This window comes from Arachis ipaensis, chromosome B9 (genome assembly GCF_059453495.1).
Source record: "Arachis ipaensis isolate K30076 ecotype BB chromosome B9, ASM5945349v1, whole genome shotgun sequence".
In the NCBI taxonomy this organism is placed as follows: domain Eukaryota; kingdom Viridiplantae; phylum Streptophyta; class Magnoliopsida; order Fabales; family Fabaceae; genus Arachis; species Arachis ipaensis.
The window spans coordinates 22,940,055-22,956,979 of record NC_142444.1 but is presented as its reverse complement, the minus strand read 5'-3'; the positions used below and the strand labels follow the sequence as shown (position 1 = coordinate 22,956,979).

Here is a 16,925-nt window from a genome sequence, read left to right as displayed (position 1 = left end):
TCAAACACTGAAATTGAATTCAATTTCCATAGGAATTGAATTTCAAAAAATTTCTAAACACGCGATAGAAGTACGTTTAATTTGTATTTTTATTTTTAATATTTTTTAAATTTTATAAAAAAAACAAAAAATAAAAATAAAAAATAATATTTTATTATTTTTATTTTTATTTTTACAAAATCTAAAAAATAGAAAATGATACAAATAAAAACATAAAATATAGGTACTCTAACATTGTCTAACTCTAGCAACTCTATGAGAATAAAAGAGAGGATCAGAAACTTAGAAAGGGCATAGAGAAAAAGAAGATCCATGTCAGCAAAAAAGAGCAAAATTAATTTCCATAACCTCAAAACGGGGATTTCGATAGAAAAAGAGGCTTGATGAATATAATGGATGCAGAGAGAAATAAATAGGGAGAGAAGATCCAGCCACTCGAGGTTTCAAAGATCGACAACGAGACAAAATTAGGTTTTCAAACATCAACTCAAAAATTCTGACGGAAAGAGAGGCTCAATGAATATAATGGATATATAAAGAATATAAAATCTCGATTAATGTTTGTAGAAGAATAAATAATAAAAAAATAATTAATTCTAAATTTTTATTTTCAAATAATATATAAAAAACTATTTTATAAAATAACCACTCACATAAAATAAAATTATTAAATAATTTAATATATTTAAATCGATTATTTAATATAATATATATCAACGTCTTAAATATTATTTTTACATATTTTCATCTAAATAATCATTATTTTATAAATACAATTAGAGTTTTTGTTTTTTAAATTACACAAAAATCGTAAAAAAATTCTTTTTTAAGCGAGACCAATAAACCGAAACTCTCAGCCGATGCCCACTTACCCAGTTGCACTTACACCCCATCAACATAAACTGGTAAACTAAAAAAAAAAAGTAGAGAGTTAAATTCAGTTTAGACAGTTGTTACGTAAGTCTTGCAGAGAAATGAAAGCGTTAGGCCTTGTTGGTGCTCGTGCTCCAACGGGGTTTACAACTTCTTTCCACGAACCTAAGCAGAAGCGTCTTCGGAACAATCCGTTTTGCGTTTCTTGCTCTTCTTCGTCCAAAACGGTGCGCATCTTCCTTTAATTTCTTCACTTTTCTTCTCTTGCTCCCAAATTCGCTTTGGAAATCTATCTTTCAGAGCCTCTGTGCAGTGCACGATAACCTAAGAGTGTGAATTAATTGAATTGAATTCAGGTACAAGAACAAGCTAAAACTGTTGTTCTAAAATCTGAATACAAGCCCGGAGTGTTTGATGATTTTTTCCTCAATTTGTTCCGCAACAAATTGGTACAGGTAATGAACTTTTTTTCTCATTTGAGTTTACTTTTGATACCCGTAAAGCAGTGTATAATCACGTTCATTCTTTTGGATGAATATTCTTTTTATTAATATGGAAGGGAGTTATTTTTATTAATGTAATATTATATAATTAAATATACTTATAAAACTATTTTACTGTATATCAAAATTAAATTCTTTGTTAATTAGTGACATTGGTTGAGATAATGCATAATTAGTTAACTGCCAGCGTTAAGTCCTAATTGATTTAGGACACTTATTTAATTACACTGAAGTTTTAATCATGTTACCTTACCTTACTGTGATAATTAGTTAATTACAGTTGAACTAGAGATGTTCAGAGATTTACAATTAGTAAATTCAGAGAATTTCAGGAACTAAATTAGATATTACCTCAAAATTCATTTTTTTAAATTGTTGCATCATAGATCTATACGTGGTAAACTGTTTTGTACCGATTGTAATAGGAGGTGGGATGGGACTCACAGAAACCTGGATATGATGGGCTTATCGAAGTTGTGAACCGTCTAATGAAGATGGGTAAAACAAATTCTGATACCATAGAAGCAGCGGTACTTTCTGTTTTCTTTTTTGTTTTTGTTTTTGTTTTTGTTTTTTTTTTCATGTTGTCCACCAGTCATCCTTTTGGAATTAACCTAAGCATTCATCTCTTTCCTAACGCAATAAAAGGTTTGACTGCAATTTTTTGAAATTATTTTATATTATAAACTGACCAAATAAGAATTTATCATTTCCAAGATAGTGATTGCCATTGCCCAAGATTATAACTTGTAAGAATAAAATTCCATTACTGTGTTTACCAAAAAAGTTTAGCAAGTGCCTTATAAGGCATTAATCCTTATATTTATATGCATAACATAGGTTGTCAAATTTATACTAATTCACGCAAATCTATGTTCTTATAAATTCTGGATTGTCATGTCCGCTGGTTAGCTTTTGTGACTTGTGACTTGTGACAGGTACGAGTATTAAGGGCTCTGTTCCCTCCATTCCTTTTGGAGCTCTATAAAATCTTTATAGCTCCTTTGGGAAGGGGCAAAATTGCTGCTATGATGGTTGGTGAGTCTGATCAGATACCAACTCATTTTTTTTTCATATGAATCACCTTCCATTCTTTATTCATGCCTGATCTTCCCCTGAACATAATAGGCTAAGAAACTTGGTTAGATATCCTAAAATGTTTTGGGTTTGAAGCAAGGGTCACTGCACTGACTTGTCAATGGCTCATGGGCCCATGCAAAGTCAATTCCGTAGAGTTACCGGATGGAACCTTATGTAGTAGTGGGGTGATTACCTATACTTTTGCCTGTGCTTGATCTCTTTGGCTGTGCTTGGTAAGTTTCTTGGACAGAAATACATAGACACTGGCAGAGACAAAATATCTTTGTCCCAACTCTCCTTTTGTTTTGGTAAATAAAAAATTGGCAAATTTTGTCTCTGGTAAAAAGATATTTTACTTCGTTTTGTATCACTTTGTTTTCTAGAAATAGTTGTGTCTCTATTCTGTCCTAAGAAAGTTACCGAATCAGCCACCTTTGAGTTTTGTAAACTTGAAGCAATACTCTTTATAATCTTAGATGTGTTGTATAAGTGATGCATTTTCAAAATCTTGAAGGTGTTTGTGGAGAGATGTAAGTACTTGGAGGAAAGCAAGTGTGTTGGCATTTGCATTAACACTTGTAAGTTTCCAACTCAGGTTAGTGATACTTGAACATTCTCGCCCACATTTTGTTTTTCACATTAATCTTACGAGATAGAATTATTATGCCGCACTATTTCAATGATTTAGTCTGAGTCCTTTTTTGATCTAGACGTTCTTCAAGGATCATATGGGAGTTCCATTACTTATGGAACCCAATTTTGCTGATTACAGCTGTCAGGTAAGTATTGTATAATCTCTTCTTGGATCTCCATTTTATGAGATAAACCTTCCCATCATAAATTTCTTACCATGTCCAAATAAATTTGCAGTTCAAATTCGGAGTTCTTGCTTCACCGCATGAGGACGATAGTGTCTTGAAGGAGCCTTGCTTGGAAATATGTCCGAATGCAGCAAAACGAAGAACAGTTGCCCGAAATATAGATGTAACTACGTGCCCGAAGACATAACTTCTGGTCAGGGGCTTCCACAGCATTGATGTACATGGCTTCAAAATACCATGCACATTATTGCCCCAACTTGTCTTTGAGCAAGGAACTGCAGCTATGGATATTCTTGCTTCATAGTTGTAAATTACTTTTTAAGTACATATACAAAATTTAAGAAACATTCTTGCTCAACAACGAAAGTATGAAACCTTGATAGCATAAATCGCCTATACCTAAATTATTTAGGTCCGCACATGTATCACAATTTATCAATATGTGGCGTTCAATCATTTTGAAATCTAAAACAAATGCTTCCAATAATGGTGACAAAATCAAATATGATGGACAAGTCTCATACCTATGATGCAGCAACCTCAACCTCATTTCCAATTTTCTAAACCCAATCATGATTCAATGAGTTCAAGTGACATTAACTCTGAACAAGTTAAAAACATGCAATATAATGAAAAAAAGGAATATATCCTACAAATTCAATTTATAATCTCCAAGGATCTAACCAAAAAAAATTATGATCTCCAAGGGAATTGAAGGAAGATTCTAACCTATTGCCACCCGAAGGAACATCAGTCTCAAGAAAGAATATATATGTAACAAATCGCATACTTTAGACCCCAAAATTGCTTTAGAATGTATTCCTCTTTCCCTTCACTCCTCACTTTGCCCATGACCAAAACAAAAGGACCTGAGGGGCATAGCATCCTTCAGATAAAAATAAAGTCAGCAGAAAATGTTGTTTGTATAGAAGCTCAAGCAGCAAAGGTTGTTACTTTAAGATTTCTTAGGTCTCTTTGAAGTGCCTTCTCTCTTATCAGCCTCCGCAGATTTCTTCTTGTCCTTCCTTTCTCTCTTCTTCAATGCAGTCATGTGGGCCTTTAATATAGTTGCATAAGAAGCTTGAAAGCGCTGATGATCCTTTGTTCCAACCTTTCCAATTAATTACCAGAAATTTGGAATATCAGAAGTGGAAACAACATATATGCAAATTAAAATGTTGATAAAAAAAAGATGAAGAAAAGATAACTACTAAGTGACATCAACTTCAAAGATGTTTATCAAAAAGTTAGACTTCTAACTGCAATTCATCATCACTTAGATTTATACTCCTGTTTTGGTTCTAATGCTATTCCCACAGATCATGTTGTTATGGTCGTCAACTCGTCATCCATGCTTCGATCTAAATATTTGATACTATTAGATAGTATTCCCAGAGTGTATGAAACTCGGTCACTGAATTTTTACAGAGCAACGTGTTTCTCATTAATAAATCTGAATACTTGCATCAAAGAACTCCATCAATTACCCACCATCATTCCTCTGGACATCTACCACATGGAAACTCTTCTGAGGGCTGAGGTCGTGAGGTAATTCATTTAAGTGAAGTGCCAATAATGGCAATAATATAGCATGAAAGAAAAAAAAGAAAAAAAGGCTAACAATAGAAGAAAAATGTTTTGCAATCTAAAACTCAACAGAAAAACATTCCACACAAGCAAGAAATAATGCAATAAATAAAACAAGTTTCACAGCTAAGAAACTTTCCACCATAATCACACCTCCGCTTCATTTTCCCCGTCCAATAGAAAAACAAAGACCAGGTCATCTTTAAAAGAAATACAATGAAGACTGAAAGGAGGTCTTTGGCATATTTAGAACAAATCATACAGAATGGTTTCACATGAGTTGCAAAAAAATATACAATTGAATTTGTTTAGATCGATTTGTGATCTCTACTTTTTCTTTATTGAGAATTAGTTTGAGATTCTACTTCTATGTCATTCTCTCTTTCACTTTATATCTTGCTGGTGATTAATCTACTCTAACCAAGAGCACTCAATCATTATGAATGGGATCGAAGAATAACATGCCAGGGGATTAGAGGAGTTTTATGCCTATAACTACTCAAAGGATAATCTAAGTTTACACTACTTGAAACATGCATCGCCAAGCATGAACTGAGAAACCAAAATGACGAGTTCAGAATATACAAGAGATACGTACTGATGTAGAAATTGTCTTCTTCCCATTGGTGGCACGAATAAGGCATTTATAGTCAATCGCTTCACCAGCTGCGCCCATTTTATTCCTCACGGCTTTAGACTTCAAGGATGCTAAAGGCACACCAAGAACATGAAAAGGAGGCATAATGAACTAAATTCAGTTTGCAGAAATATAAAACCAAAAACATTTGATCAACCAAGAAGCCAACACTAACACACACATACACACATCGTTTAAGTGTAACCCAAACAGAGCCCGTCTCGGTGCTGCGCTCGAACATGATGGTGAGTTCATTGAGAAACGGATCTAGCTGTAGAAGAACCTAGTAAAAAAAAAATTCAAAATAGCAGGGGTTAGACTTCAAACAAAAAGATGTTAATTCTTGCAAAATATTGCATATTCATCAAGATAACATGCCGATTTTTCCAGCATATTCCGCATTCATTTTTTTTTTAAAATAATAACGATAACAAAAAATGAAGGGGAAAAAAATAGAATCGGTTTTCATGGTGAATCGTAACCAAAATTACAGGATTAGTCAAAGTAGATGATGAATTGTGTTATAGGGAATGCGAATGGTTAAGGGATCAATTGTATTTGTGAGACGATCTGAAACTAGTTTGAAATACGAAACTAACTTGTAGACTGGAATTCACCGGAGAGAGAGAGAGAGAGAGAGAGAGAGAGAGAGAGAGAGAGAGTAGGTTACCATGGTTGATGGCTTAGGGTTGCAGAATGCAGTGCAGGTGAGAGCTTCTGATGTGGGAGCTGAACATGCAGTAGTCGCGTATAAGGCTCTTCAGTTTAAGGGATGACAAGAACGACGATTAGTCAATTAGCTCAAAAGACAAAAGTAAAAATTTAAAATAGTCCTGATAATTACCTCAAAAGACAATGAGATCCTTGACAAAAAAAATACTAATTTGGTCTCTGAAATAAAAAAAAAATACCAACCTGGTCTTTGAGATTTACTTTTATAGGACTAACTAGCTTCTGTGCCAAAAAAAATTAATATTTTTTTTGGACACAGGGGCTAATCAGTCCTAAAAAAAAGATTAGGGACTGGGTTGGGTATTTTTTTTTGGGCATCGTTGTCCTTTCGAGATAATTGTTAGGGGACGGATGAGATATTCACTCTAAAATAATACATTAATAACGATTTAAAAAAAAATTAAAATTTAGATTTCTAATCAATTAAATAATTATTAACAAATTTTGAAATTTAAAAAATTAGGATTAACATCTAAAGTCTAAACACATTTACAATGCGCACGGTTATTTTTAATCTCATCATAATTAAGTTTTTTACGTCCATGCCAGTTTCTCTCACATCCATGACCATTACTTACTGTTATTGTCGGAGACCGCCGGTGAGACGCAGAAGAACATCGCCGTTCCTTCCTGCCGCACCAACTTCTCCCCAAACCCTTTTCAGCGCCGCCGTTGTTCATCCCACCAGCTCCCTTATCGGTGTTGATCTCTCTCTATCCGGACACCATCGTCGCCTCCGAACTCTTGTCACCGTCGCTCCTTCAACCACCAACCTCACTCATCACCAGCGTTGCTTCACCAGACATCCTTATTAACGTGTTTGGGGTTGTATACGCGGCGCCGCTACTGCTGCCTCGTGATTCGTGGGCGGCGCTGCTGCTGTCTCTTTGTCACTTTCTCTCCGTCGTTGTGGTTCTCCTCCTCTTCCTCCTTTTCCTCTTTCTCCTCTTCTTCCTTTTCTTCTTCTTTTTTTTCTTTTTTATTTTCATTTTGGTTTGGATTTATGTAGATACAATAAAATTTTTTAAATGTTCATTTTACTAACTATGTAGATGATTATTTTCATTCTAAAATGATGAGTTGATGGAGAAGAAGTTCGGCGAGGTTGAGACTGGCCGGTGAAGGAAGGGCCTACGGTGCAATTAAAATTCAAAATTTTAATTAATTAAATAATTATTAACAGATTTTAAAATTTAAAAAATCAGCAATTTAAAATTTAAAATTCCGAAATCAATACTAGCCACAGATAGTTATGATTTGAAAATGTAAGGTAAAAGATTTTTTTGTTACTTGATTTGGATGGTTGTTTTTTTTTTATTCTTTAGTGAGCCAATAAATTAGCCCGTTGTTTATATTGTTCAGATTCTCTGTTATTTACCTAGCGAAATACTATACTAAATTATAACAAGTAAGTAAGCTTCAAAGTAATTTTTAGAGTTGCATCTAATTTTTAAAATGGTTTTTGAAATTAATAGTTATTTAAATTTGGAACAAATTACTTAAATAAAATAATTAAAAATTAAATTTATTAGATTACAACTTTCTGAGACTGCATGTTTGTATGCAACTTTTCTATAACTATGTAAATCGTTATAAACACCAGTAAATTTTAAATTGAACATAATCTGTTATTGGTAGCTGCGGTTTACGTTGAAATGGAGTTGGATAGAAACTGTTATAGGCTGTAGTGGTCCCTGAAGGACGTGCAATATACATAAACCGCTGTTGGTTATAGTGATTTATGTATAAATGGGGGTAGGTGAAAATCGTTGTTCAAGGCTGCAATGGAGATACCTGATAGTAGTTGGTGAAGAAGACCGGCCAAGTTGGTGACATTTTTGTTGGCCACCTGACACATGCATCGATACAACCATGCCAATGCAGCTGAATCCCAACTATAACTGCCCATCTCATCAAGCTTTGCCACAAATGGTAACCACCAACCCGATTCGTACTTTTGCACTAAACAGTTGAGTGGATAGCAACATCATGATATAGGCACGTGCGGCATATGCGAACAGTATCCTCACTTGCATCAGCTGGTAGCACCCTAAACCTCTCGTGGAACCATGTGAAGTGGACTGTCATCTGCTTGACCTTATTCGGTAGTGGCAACTCGCCGAATAACTTCTGAAACCACTCCCAAGCTGGTCTGCCATCTTCCATAAAATTTTCAAAGTCAGTGAGGCACCCACTAACAGCCTTTCCATCGATGGACAACCCCAACTGATACGCCACATCTTGCAGCGTGATGGTGTACTCTCCGAATGGCAAGTGAGTGCATCTCGGGACACCACCTCTCAATGAATACGCTGACCATAGGCTCATCCAACCAGAACCAACAGTTGTTCACCCTGGCCAAGTGGTATAAATCAGCCCTCTTCAAATAAATTATGATCTTTTCATGCATAGGCATATTTTGTTGCCTCCGAATACTGTAAATACACCTACTCGACTGCATCATGTGATATAAATAACCACACCATAATTAAATTCTAATACGTACAAGCCTAAAATCTAAATGATTACTACAAATGTCCTAATCCGATTCAATATATACATTATAGAATATTTAATATATATATGACTGTATATAAAAATAGAATGAATACTAACGCACTTTAGAATAAGTAACAAATGTGCCAATTTTTTAGTCTACATTTAGAATTTGAAATCATAAATTTCAAAATTTAAATCTTAAATTTTAAATACTAAACTATAAATTTTAAATTATATATTCTAATTCGTTGACTCTAAATACTAGATTCCATATTCCAAACTCTAATACTAAAAAGAACAAACCAACCTCTTCAATGATACCTCCGACCATATGGGTAACGCTGTTGAGTCGGTATAAGTGGTTTGTCTGCCATGGTTCTACTTAAATATGCACACTCCAAAAAATCTAAATCCTCTCTCAGCCACTTCCTCCCTCTCTAAAAAATTTCCTCTCTCTAACTAAATGAACTCTCCACACCAAATGAAGGATCTGCGACTGGCTATCGCGGTTTTATATCCAACCTTCACGTAAACTGCTATAATCAGCAACGATTTATGTATGTTACACGCCCTTCAGAAACCGCTACAGTTTATAATGATTTTTGCCCATAACGTAAACTGCAGTTATCAATAACGGATTGCGTTCAATTTCAAATCCGCTGGTGCCTGTAACGATTTACATAGTTATAGAAAAGTTACAAACAAATATACAATTTCAAAAAAATATAATCTAATAAATTTAGTTTCCAATCATTTTATTTAAATAATTTGTCCTTAAATTTGTCTTCGAAATTATACTCCAATACTCATAATTTCAGACACTCTTCGTTCATCATTTATCATTAAAAAATTGAACTGATTTCTAGCAGTGTAATAATTAACTGACGTGGCAAAAAATATTTTGAAATTTGATTCCTTTCTTCTTTAAACCCCTAATTTCCGAACACAACATTTTACGTTTAAGGATATCGGTAATAACTAATAGAGGTAATGACCAAATCAGTATCCGAAAGATTCAAACGCTGACATTTTGGTACCTCACTATTGTTATTGACAAAATGGTCCCTAAATATTTTAAAAAATTGCCAAGCGTGTCCTCGTGCTTGCCGGACCATAGCTCTGGTGAGGACGATGCTGAGGTAGACACCGGTTTTTACTGACAAGATAGGTTTTATTTGAGTTGGAATTTGTAATTAAACAATTCATTAGCCTAGCTGGAAATAAACCTAATTCAATCTAATTTTTCCCCAAATCAAATGGATTTTCCCTAAAATCCAATTAACAACCGGTGTTACTAGTTACTGACTTACTTATTGTGACTTAGTGTGTCACTGCATGTAAAACTAAAAGGTCACGTAGAGAGGGAGAGACGTTGCTCTGGAAGCTTCGCACGAAGAACGAAACGACGTGAGAGACATTATTGAATCAAGTGTAAGGGGTTTCCAGTGGCATCATCGCCTCTCCATTCTTCGATAGGAACAACCCTACGAAGAGGTAGGTTCTGCTTCATGTTGATTGTTTTAGTAGTGGGCCATTTTTGTTGTTTATTTTCTGTGCTTGTAACATCTTTATTCATTGTATCTTTCCTCTACTATTTCTTAGATGGATCGTGTAGTTACGTTTGTGTATCATCACATGGATCCTTGAAAGGGATAGAGACGGTAATGTGATATACGATGGGGGTTTAGTTACTAAGATACATAGGGTGAACGTGGAGACATGCAATTTGTTTTTTGTTGAGGGGTTATTTTTAGACTTGGGTTACCTTGGATATAATGAAGTGTATTGGCTAGAACCTGGTTTAGACTTAGGTAAGGGTCTTAGAGTGCTTAGGACGGATGCTGAAGTGATGAGGATGTGTGAGAGTGCGATGAAGAATGACAACACTGTCCATCTTTATTTTGATCACCCCATTGATGCCAACCCTGAAATCATTGACGAAGATGTGGTGTCTGATGGTAGCAGTGAGAGTGTGGTTGAGGTCAATCCACCTGGTGATGAGAGGGAAACTGAAGTTGTGAATGAGGAGACTAGTAAGGTTAATGAGTTGAATAAGGCTTTGATTGTTGTGTTGAACAATACTTTGAATGAAGTTGTGATTGAGGAGACTATTGATGTTAACGAGTCGAACAAATGTGAGGGTGGTGTTATGAATAAAGATGTGAATGACAGGAATGGGATAAAGACACTGAAAAAATATCAGCTCCAGAGAAGGTTGTTAAGAAGGTGAGAAAGAGGCATTCAAGACCACCACCAAGTGGTTTATCTCAAGAAAGAAGAGCTGCTGAATCTGAACAACCTGAGGGTGATCCTCGAGATGCTGAAACAGTAAATGAATCCACACATGAGACCAATGCTGATGATGTTAATGTTTTCGATGAAGGTTCTAATTTTGGAGAACTAGTTGTGGATGAGTTGAGGCTAGAAGAACCAGCTACAGAAAATGCAGCAGGTAAAATTATTGTTTCTGTTTTGTTAGAGCATATCTGAATAAGCATTGCATCATTGCTCACATATCTCAACTGATTTTTTAATAGATAATGTTACACAAACAAATGAGATGACAAATACAAGGAGAAATCATCCACGGCCTCAACCATCTAGGCAGAGAATTGTACCTGGAAAGGATGATGAAGCACCAAGGGTAGAGGTGCCTAACCCGAACAGAGAAGATGAAGACAGTGGACCTGAGATGTATCAATACGAGTCTGACGATCTATATAGTCCTCCTGGATCTGATAATGAAGAGGAACCTGGGTCTGGGTCAATGTCACAAGGTTCATTAGTTAAGCCCACTTTTCAAGCCCAACCTTCAGCTCCATTTAGGCCACCAAATGTGACTAGGAAAACTATGGCAGCAGCAAGTCCAGCCACACAGAGCAGGTTTACAGGCTTCATGCCCACCCCATCCTTGAAGAAGAAAAAGCCATCTGGACCACCACCATCAAAACAATCCGCAAATGACAAGAAGTGACTTCAGAATCTTGGGTTTTTAGTTTGTTGTTAGCTCCATTTTGGACCTGATTTAGTTACTATGCACCTAAGTGCCATTATGACATGTTAAGTGCTAACTAAGTTTTTTGTGATTTTGTTAGTGTCATTTTGGATCTGTAGTAGTTGCTATGAACAAAAATGTCATTATGGCATCTTAGTTTTTTTCTTTTTGTGTGTGTGACTTGCTTGTGTTATTTTGGGTCTGAAGTATGATACTCTGAATAGTTATGGATTATTATTTCATGTTATGCCATAGGTGTTTTATTCAGCTTCTGTTTCTGCATCTCCTTTTAAATGCTTACCTATCTTCTATATAGCTTGCTCACATCACAACAACAATAACTCAGTCCATAACAAGAATAACATAGCATCTATTAAATCATCTCAATTACAATGAAGAAAACATTACAAAGGAATAAAATGTCATTGTTAAACTCTTAAACTGTTCACTGCCTACCTACTTAGCCAAATAAAACATACTCAAACCAGATTTAACCCAACCAATATACAAACAAAAATCAGGAATAACTCAACCCTCTTCAGATGCTCCTTCATGTCATTCACCACAGATAGTACCATCATCATCCTATCAATTTTCAGGCCATCCCCACATTCGAGATTGATTCTGCTTTTCTTTTTTGGTTCTGATTTGCCCACCATGTTACTATTCTCTGATGAAACTTCTCCTTCCATACATTGCTCTTGAATTTCATCTAACCATTTAAAATACCCGCAACACATTTGTGTGTTCTAGCACGACACAAAAATTTCAAGGATTAGAGAACGATTTGAAAACTAAAATTGAATAAGCAGAGACAACAGACCAAGGGAATTGCATTATTTCGTCACATATCCATCAACATTCCAAGCTTACCTTCCACATAGGGCAGCGTAGAAACCATCTATCAAGGTTGCTACTTGTCTTCGACTTCAACACAACCACTGGAAGGGGACAAGAGCAACAGCTGTCGTAGGTTTACTCACAATACCTGAACCACCATCCATGTCGAAGGCTTGCATCGATGACGGCTTTCTCACGGTTGTAACTTTTCCACAAACCCTAGTTGCATGCATCTTTCAATTTTGGGTGCTGTACTACGAGTGAACGAAGATAGCAATTTTAGGTTTTAGGGCAAATCCATTTGATTTGGGACAAAATTAGATTGAATTAGGTTTATTTCCAACTAGGCTAATGACTTGTTTAATTAAAAATTCCAATTCAAATAAAACCTATATTGTCAGCAAAAATCGATGTCCACCTCAGCATCGTCCTCACCGGAGATATGGTCCGGCAAGCACGAGGACACGCTTGGCAATTTTTTAAAATATTCAAGGACCATTTTGTCAATAACAATAGTGAGGTACCAAAATATCAGCGTTTGAATCTTTCGAGTACTGATTTGGCCATTATCTCTAACTAATAACTAATCGATAATGTTAGGGAGACAAAAAAAATAGCCGAAATTTGTCTTAATTAGTACTCATTATTTTCGCGACAATTAATAAATATTAAATAAAACAAATTCTAACTGCTTTCGACAATTAATGAATACTAATTAAAACAAATTCTAGCTACTTTTGACTAATATTTTTTTATTATCAAAGTAACAAGTAATAACAGATGCTATTTTTTGGTGACTTAAAAAATTACAAAAGAAAAAAAAACAAACAAAGAAAAGCAAAACGATGCAGTACCTGTATGTAGGGCTGGAAGTGAGTCAAGCTAGCTAGAACTCGACTCGTTAATAGCTCAAAAAGCTAAACTCGTGAGCTAGTGAGTCAAGCTTGAGCTTGAAATTGAGCTCATAAATTAAATGAGCCGAGTTTGAGCTTGGATAAACTCAGCTCATTAGCTCGTGAGCTGACTCGATTATATATATATATATATTAATGATTTTAATCATTTAAAATTTTATATTTATTTTTTACATATAATTTTGATGTAAGATATAAATAAAAAATTTATAATTTATTGATAAATAATAATATATAAAATTGATCTTTTTAAATATTTTTAAAAAATATAAGTTATAATTTATTGATATAGAATTATAGATTATGTATTTATATTTCTATTATTTGAGCCAGCTCGTGAGCTCGAGCCGTCAGCCAAGTTCAATTTTTGTGAGTCGAGCCGTCAGCCAAGTTCAATTTTTGTGAGTCGAGCTAGACCTCGGCTCACTTCCAGCCCTACCTGTGTGTTCTGATAAACCCTAACAAAACCCGAAGAGGAGTGATAATAAACAGAACAAGGTTGCTCTCAGCGTTGCGACCGAAAATTGATTGAGATGAATTGCAAGCGTCTGATTTCCGGAGGGTCATGGCTACTCCGCCGGCTGTGCACCGCTGCCACTGAGGCTCTGCCACCGAAGAAGAAGGAATCTCTTTATCGGAAGATATCATCGCTGAACATGACCGGAGGGAGCGTGTCTCAGATACTGAACCAGTACGTAATGGAAGGCAACGTCATCAGCAAACGTGAGCTCGAAAGATATGTCGTGGAGCTCCGAAAGTATCGTAAGTTCCAGCACGCACTTGAGGTATATCCACAATTTCAACGAAGAGCGTGATTGGGATTAAGATTTTACATTTCTTTTTATTTTATTTCGTTTTAGGTTTAATTTTATGATCATTTTTCATTGCATATAAGAATAACGGCTGGGGAAAAAATATATCATTTTGTGAAAACTGGGCTGTGTGTTATGACAAAAATGTAGTGAATGATCATTTTGGTTCTTGGTAATAGCTAATTTCACATTGTCATTAGCTCTATCATGTCATAAACAGTGATAGAATTTCATGTATCTGGATTTTATTTTGTGCTGAGCAGATAATGGAATGGTTGGAGAGGAGGAAAATTAACTTTGCTTTGAATGATTATGCGGTGTACTTAGATCTTGTGTCGAAGACCAAAGGGGTGGCTGCTGCTGAGAATTACTTTAGTGGTCTTCCACCGCGTGCCAAGAACAAGTTTACATATGGTGCTCTTTTGAACTGTTACTGCAAGGAACAAATGACGGACAAGGCACTGGCTCATTTTAGAAAGATGGATGAGTTGCATTATGTCACTAACCTGGCCTTCAACAACTTGATGACTCTGTATATAAGGCTGGGTCAGCCCGAGAAGGTGCCTCAGCTGGTGGAAGATATGAAGCAGAGGAAGATCCCCTTGAATGATTTCACATATCATATATGGATGAATAGCCTCGGGAATCTGAATGATCTCGACGGTGTTGAAAGAGTCTATGACGAGATGAAAAGAGAAAACAATGACAAAATTGATTGGCATACTTATTGCAACCTTACTTCTATCTATGTAAAGGCCAAACAGTTTGAGAAAGCCGAGTCTATGCTTAAGATGCTAGAAGAAAAGGCGAAACCCTCAATGCGTGACGCTTATCATTTCATGCTTTACCTCTACGCAGGCACTTCTAATCTACAAGAGGTTCATAGAGTGTGGAACTCCCTCAAGACGGTCTCCCCAGTGACCAGCACAAGTTATTTGACTATGATGCGTGCCCTTCGGAAGCTTAATGATACGGAGGGTATAATAAAATGCTTTAAGGATTGGGAATCTAACACTGTTGGTTATGATATAAGGTTGGTTAGTATTGCTGTCAGTGCTTACTTGAGTCAGAACCTGTATGAAGAAGCTGAATCACTCTTTAAAGAGGCTACTTGTAAGAGCAAAGGACCTTTCTTTAAGATTCACGAATCGTTCATGATCTACTTCTTGGAGAAGCGTCAGTTGGATAATGCCATGAGCCACCTTGAAGCACTGGTTTCAGAAAGCAAATGGCACCCTACACCAGAATTAGTAGGTGCTTTTCTGAAGTATTATGAAGAGACAGATCTTGATGGTGTTGAGGAGTTATGCAGGATTTTCAAGAGTTACAATTATGATGATTCCTGGCTTACGACGTACATTACAGCATCGAAAGTGTCTCCTGAAGCTCATCAAATGTTGAAAGAAGATTCTCAAGCAAACCATGAACTTCAGAACCTGCAAGCTGACATGCACTCTGGATAGGTTCCTCCTGGAAGATCAATCCTTTCTGCAGCATGCAGATGCAATATATTGAATCATGATTTGATGATTAATAGCAGTTTTTGAGGTTGACATTTTGCAAGTCTATGGTGTGGACCAAAGCCTTTTTGTTCTTTTCATAATTTTTTTCCAAACATAGTTTTGGAGTTCCAAATTATGAGCAGCTACAGAATTCACCATCTAGGAAAGATGGCATAGACGATGCCATTCAGACCACCCTTACTTACAATCTATGGCTGAAATCTCAGCTTTTATTTTGCTTTGCCTGTATCCTTTTAACTATTTTTGTTATCTTATCGTTGTTTTTTAGCATATTAGTATCACTCCATTTGTTATGTTCTGCCTAGTCTCAATCCACTCGTATTTGGTTTGGATTGTTACCTTAATAGTCTGGCAGACTGCAAGTTGTCATGGTCACATGGCAGGTTTTTGTTCTGTTTCTTCTGTTTTATGAACTAAGAAGTCATTCGCAAGGTTCAATGTAAGGTCATTATTGTCTTGTATTCTTCTTGTTCCTTCTCTCTATTTATAAGCAAGCCATTGATAAGCTGAAAGAATGTAAGAAATCTTATTATGACTCCAAAAGCACGGCTGCTAAAGGGAGGAGCAAGAGATGAGTTGAAGTCCAAGTCTGACTGTCAAATGGAGGCCACTTTGCTGGACCGCGACGGGGAACAGGATCAATAAAGATAGGATAGGGATGAGACAGGGATGAGGAGAGGGACAGAACAAAATTCAGGGATCATGATTGGAGGTGGATTAAGGAGCATCTTACATTCTTACTAACAGTGAAACAGCTTGATTGAAGAAAGCTCTAATCTCTGGTGTATTACTGTGGGCTGTGGCTAGTTGAAAAGTGAGGATTTCTGATCCAGATGATGGTTATTCTTGATCTTGGATATGGAAGATGAAGGGTCCAAAGAAATTCAGATATTTAATGGGCCACTTCTCCATGATGCATTACAAAATTGCTTATTCCATAAGGAATTCTGTTGGTTCAAATAAATTACGGTATTTCCATTATTTTGATTCATCACTTAATTTTTATTTTTTCAATTTGACTTCTGCACTGGTGTTTGCTTTTTATTTTCAATCTTTTGTTCTGGGTGATTCCATATTAGGTTCATAATTGTTCCTGGGATGGAAACAGT

At 35.8% G+C, this 16,925-nt stretch overlaps 3 protein-coding genes and 1 pseudogene across 7 annotated transcripts; 3 read left to right on the top strand and 1 right to left on the bottom strand.

Annotated features, from left to right (window-relative positions):
• The first annotated feature begins 796 nt into the window (after window positions 1–796).
• Window positions 797–3,666, top strand: LOC107619455 (beta-carotene isomerase D27). The gene is made up of 8 exons (XM_016321751.3): window positions 797–1,100; window positions 1,230–1,328; window positions 1,802–1,906; window positions 2,315–2,414; window positions 2,550–2,641; window positions 2,971–3,051; window positions 3,167–3,235; window positions 3,327–3,666. Exons 1-8 carry the CDS (start codon window positions 975–977, stop codon window positions 3,462–3,464), a joined length of 810 nt encoding a protein of 269 aa, XP_016177237.1. The 5' UTR covers window positions 797–974; the 3' UTR covers window positions 3,465–3,666.
• A 207-nt stretch (window positions 3,667–3,873) lies between these two features.
• LOC107616778 (signal recognition particle 14 kDa protein) lies at window positions 3,874–6,323 on the bottom strand. Of its 3 annotated transcripts, XM_088499920.1 has the most exons (5): window positions 6,172–6,313; window positions 5,691–5,784; window positions 5,463–5,572; window positions 4,232–4,388; window positions 4,007–4,146 (listed from the first exon to the last, which is right to left on the bottom strand). In XM_088499920.1, the coding sequence occupies exons 1-4, from the start codon at window positions 6,172–6,174 to the stop codon at window positions 4,233–4,235; spliced, it is 363 nt and encodes a 120-aa protein (XP_088356046.1). In that variant the 5' UTR covers window positions 6,175–6,313; the 3' UTR covers window positions 4,007–4,146; window position 4,232. The 3 variants fall into 3 exon arrangements, with proteins under 3 accessions (XP_088356045.1, XP_088356047.1, XP_088356046.1); XM_088499919.1 differs by having other exon boundaries at window positions 3,874–4,388; window positions 6,172–6,323; XM_088499921.1 differs by having other exon boundaries at window positions 3,874–4,388; window positions 5,687–5,784; window positions 6,172–6,225.
• Window positions 6,324–10,581: 4,258 nt separating this feature from the next.
• Window positions 10,582–11,706, top strand: LOC148544014 (uncharacterized; annotated as a pseudogene).
• A 1,653-nt stretch (window positions 11,707–13,359) lies between these two features.
• LOC107619208 (pentatricopeptide repeat-containing protein At1g02370, mitochondrial) lies at window positions 13,360–16,274 on the top strand. Of its 3 annotated transcripts, none has more exons than XM_088500592.1 (3): window positions 13,360–13,423; window positions 13,915–14,266; window positions 14,557–16,274. In XM_088500592.1, the coding sequence occupies exons 2-3, from the start codon at window positions 14,015–14,017 to the stop codon at window positions 15,754–15,756; spliced, it is 1,452 nt and encodes a 483-aa protein (XP_088356718.1). In that variant the 5' UTR covers window positions 13,360–13,423; window positions 13,915–14,014; the 3' UTR covers window positions 15,757–16,274. The 3 variants fall into 3 exon arrangements, 2 of the variants coding, with proteins under 2 accessions (XP_088356718.1, XP_016176937.1); XR_001615568.3 differs by lacking the exon at window positions 13,360–13,423 and having other exon boundaries at window positions 13,875–14,266; window positions 14,557–16,041; window positions 16,172–16,274; XM_016321451.3 differs by lacking the exon at window positions 13,360–13,423 and having other exon boundaries at window positions 13,875–14,266.
• The last annotated feature ends 651 nt before the right edge of the window (window positions 16,275–16,925 follow it).

Bases quoted from the DNA above. Each gene is read 5' to 3' on its own strand.
- LOC107619455 (XM_016321751.3), top strand. From the start codon at position 975: ATGAAAGCGTTAGGCCTTGTTGGTGCTCGTGCTCCAACGGGGTTTACA. The intron at 1,101-1,229 runs GTGCGCATCTTC...AATTGAATTCAG, and splicing joins GCTCTTCTTCGTCCAAAACG to GTACAAGAACAAGCTAAAAC. The intron at 3,052-3,166 runs GTTAGTGATACT...TTTTTGATCTAG, and splicing joins CTTGTAAGTTTCCAACTCAG to ACGTTCTTCAAGGATCATAT.
- LOC107616778 (XM_088499919.1), bottom strand. The intron at 5,573-5,690 runs GTGTGTATGTGT...GTGTGCCTTTAG, and splicing joins TTGGGTTACACTTAAACGAT to CATCCTTGAAGTCTAAAGCC. The intron at 4,389-5,462 runs GTACGTATCTCT...TTAATTGGAAAG, and splicing joins AGAAGACAATTTCTACATCA to GTTGGAACAAAGGATCATCA.
- LOC107619208 (XM_088500592.1), top strand. From the start codon at position 14,015: ATGAATTGCAAGCGTCTGATTTCCGGAGGGTCATGGCTACTCCGCCGG. The intron at 14,267-14,556 runs GTATATCCACAA...TGTGCTGAGCAG, and splicing joins AGTTCCAGCACGCACTTGAG to ATAATGGAATGGTTGGAGAG.